The following is a 2077-nucleotide window of genomic DNA, read 5'->3' on the forward strand; positions in this document are numbered from 1 at the left end:
CGGCCCAGTTTGAAGAAGACAGTCCCTGAAGGGGTTGGGAGGTATAAGGCTGAAAAAAGGGGCTGAGGCTAGCCCCAATTTGGGTAGTAGAGGCCATGCCAAGTTCTGCAGAATCTGGAGCAGTGGATCACTGGGTGATGGAGCTCTTCTCAGAGGGGAGAGCCATTCGGCTCTGGCTTCTTCCAGGAGGAACTTTCCCCAAATACTCATGACCTCTCACCCATCCTGCCCACAGAGTAACCCGATAGATGCATCTGATTGAGGAACGGGCTTTTGGGCCCCAGCCCCTTCCTTCTTCCCTCCTCCGCTTGGGGCCCTCTTTCCAGGAAAGAATTACAGGAACGTCTCATGGGGCAAGACTAGGATGTGCCAACACTGCCTGGAGTGGGTGGAAAGTCTGATAATTCTGGAGGTCAGTATTAGGAAGCTCACTATTGCTACATAAGTAAGCCTCATTTTAAACCTAGCCTTTACCAACAAAAATAAAGGTGATATTGTGATCTCCTAGGTCTTAGGTCTTAACTGGCTGAGTGCTCAGGCAGGTAAAACAGGGATGTCATTTATTGGGCCCCTTAAAGTCCAACAGGAGACAGCTGGAGGCTGTTGCAGAGGTCTGGAGAGGAAGTAATTAGGAGCACCTTAAGCTAGAGCCACAGAGGTGGGGAACGGTGTTTGGTGATGTCAGACAGGAGGGTGGGAAAATGCGAGTCAACGAGGCGGCTTTCTATGGCTTTCAAAGCGCAGTTCTGGGCATTAAAGACTTGGGAACGCCACTGTACACCAATCACCCGGATGGGCGCTTTGCACATGTTCGTGAGCTCTTTGATTTTTGCAACATCCCTATTATTTTTATCCCCATTTTCCAGATGAGAAAACTGAGGCCCAGAGAGCAAACAGCTTGCCCAAGATAGGAGGAGAGCTGGTAACGAAATGATGTTAGTCTATCAGGCGCTGAGTTCTAGGCACCTGCTTACTGCCTTGCCAGGCGGGTGATAGACATGAGCGGAGAGGTCTGACTACCGTGGGGCAGCCGGCTCAGGGGACTCACAAAGAATTCTGCCTGCAGCAGGAAGGGGTCCAGGGCCTTTTCGTGAAGCTCCTCGGCCTGGAGGACACGAGAGGCGCTGAGCAGATACTCGCGGGCCGACTCCTCGCGTGGAGACATGAGATAGCCGAAGCCCTCCTCGCTGCAGCCCGGCGTGCACATGTCCAGGGTCAGGGAGACGTTGGAGCCCCTCCTGGAAGGACCGGGAAAAGAGGAGTGAGTCTCAGGGACAGGGAGGGGCATCGGTTGGGGACCTTGGAGCCGGAAGATGAGGGAGGGAGAGATCAGGGGTGGGAAGAGGGTTGGCTCCAGACAGCATCCTTGATATAAGAAGCACGAGTCTCAGCCCCAAGGCTTAGGCCTGACTCCCCACATCCTGCCTCCTGCAGTGGAGTAGCTAACTGAGTGGGGAGTTGGGGACCCCAGTTCCAAAGGTTCCATCTGAGGCAACCTCAACATAGCCCTCCCCTGGACTCTCCTCTGTCACTTACTGGAGGTAGTGTCCAGCCCTGTGGCCCCTGGGAAGCTCTCAGAGAGAGGGCACCTGCCTAGAGCGGAGAAGCAGGGCTCGACCCTCTGTACCATGGTCCTGGGCCCGGCAGTCTGGGCCCAGGTTGCCAATGCCAAGGATTTCTCATCCAGGAGAGGCCGGGACCCTTGGCTGTCATGGAAAAAGGGAGTTCCGAGGGCAGCACAGCAGCGACAAGGATGTCTACCCTGGACAAACTACTGTGTTCAGTGTCTAAAGGCACAGAACAAGGGCCCTCATTATACAGAAAGCCAAACCGAGTCTCAGTGAGGGGACAAGAATTGCCCAAGCTCACGCAGTAAAGGGGTGGCAGAGCTGAAACAAAAAGCTAGGTTTTCTGACTCCTCATCCAGTGCTCTTTTTATGACATCATGCAGGCAACTCAAACCTGGTGTGATCTGGCTTACCCAGCTGGGCTCTGAACACAGGGTGTCAATACCTCCCCAAGCGTGCTCTGTCGAACACTACGAGAAACTCTATCAAGAGAGTTCTGCGGTCAGGCG

General features: G+C 54.2%; 1 protein-coding gene across 7 annotated transcripts in view; it reads right to left on the reverse strand.

Moving 5' to 3' along the window:
* The window catches only part of PTPN5 (protein tyrosine phosphatase, non-receptor type 5), a 54764-nt gene that overhangs the window by 10415 nt on the left and 42272 nt on the right, over positions 1 to 2077 (reverse strand). For all 7 annotated transcript variants that reach the window (XM_015586449.2, XM_015586447.2, XM_015586451.2 and 4 more), the window contains one exon: positions 1049 to 1238. In XM_015586449.2, the coding sequence (XP_015441935.1) occupies positions 1049 to 1238 (190 nt within the window). The remainder of the gene's footprint in view (positions 1 to 1048; positions 1239 to 2077) is intronic.

This window comes from Pteropus alecto, unplaced genomic scaffold (genome assembly GCF_000325575.1).
Source record: "Pteropus alecto unplaced genomic scaffold, ASM32557v1 scaffold71, whole genome shotgun sequence".
In the NCBI taxonomy this organism is placed as follows: domain Eukaryota; kingdom Metazoa; phylum Chordata; class Mammalia; order Chiroptera; family Pteropodidae; genus Pteropus; species Pteropus alecto.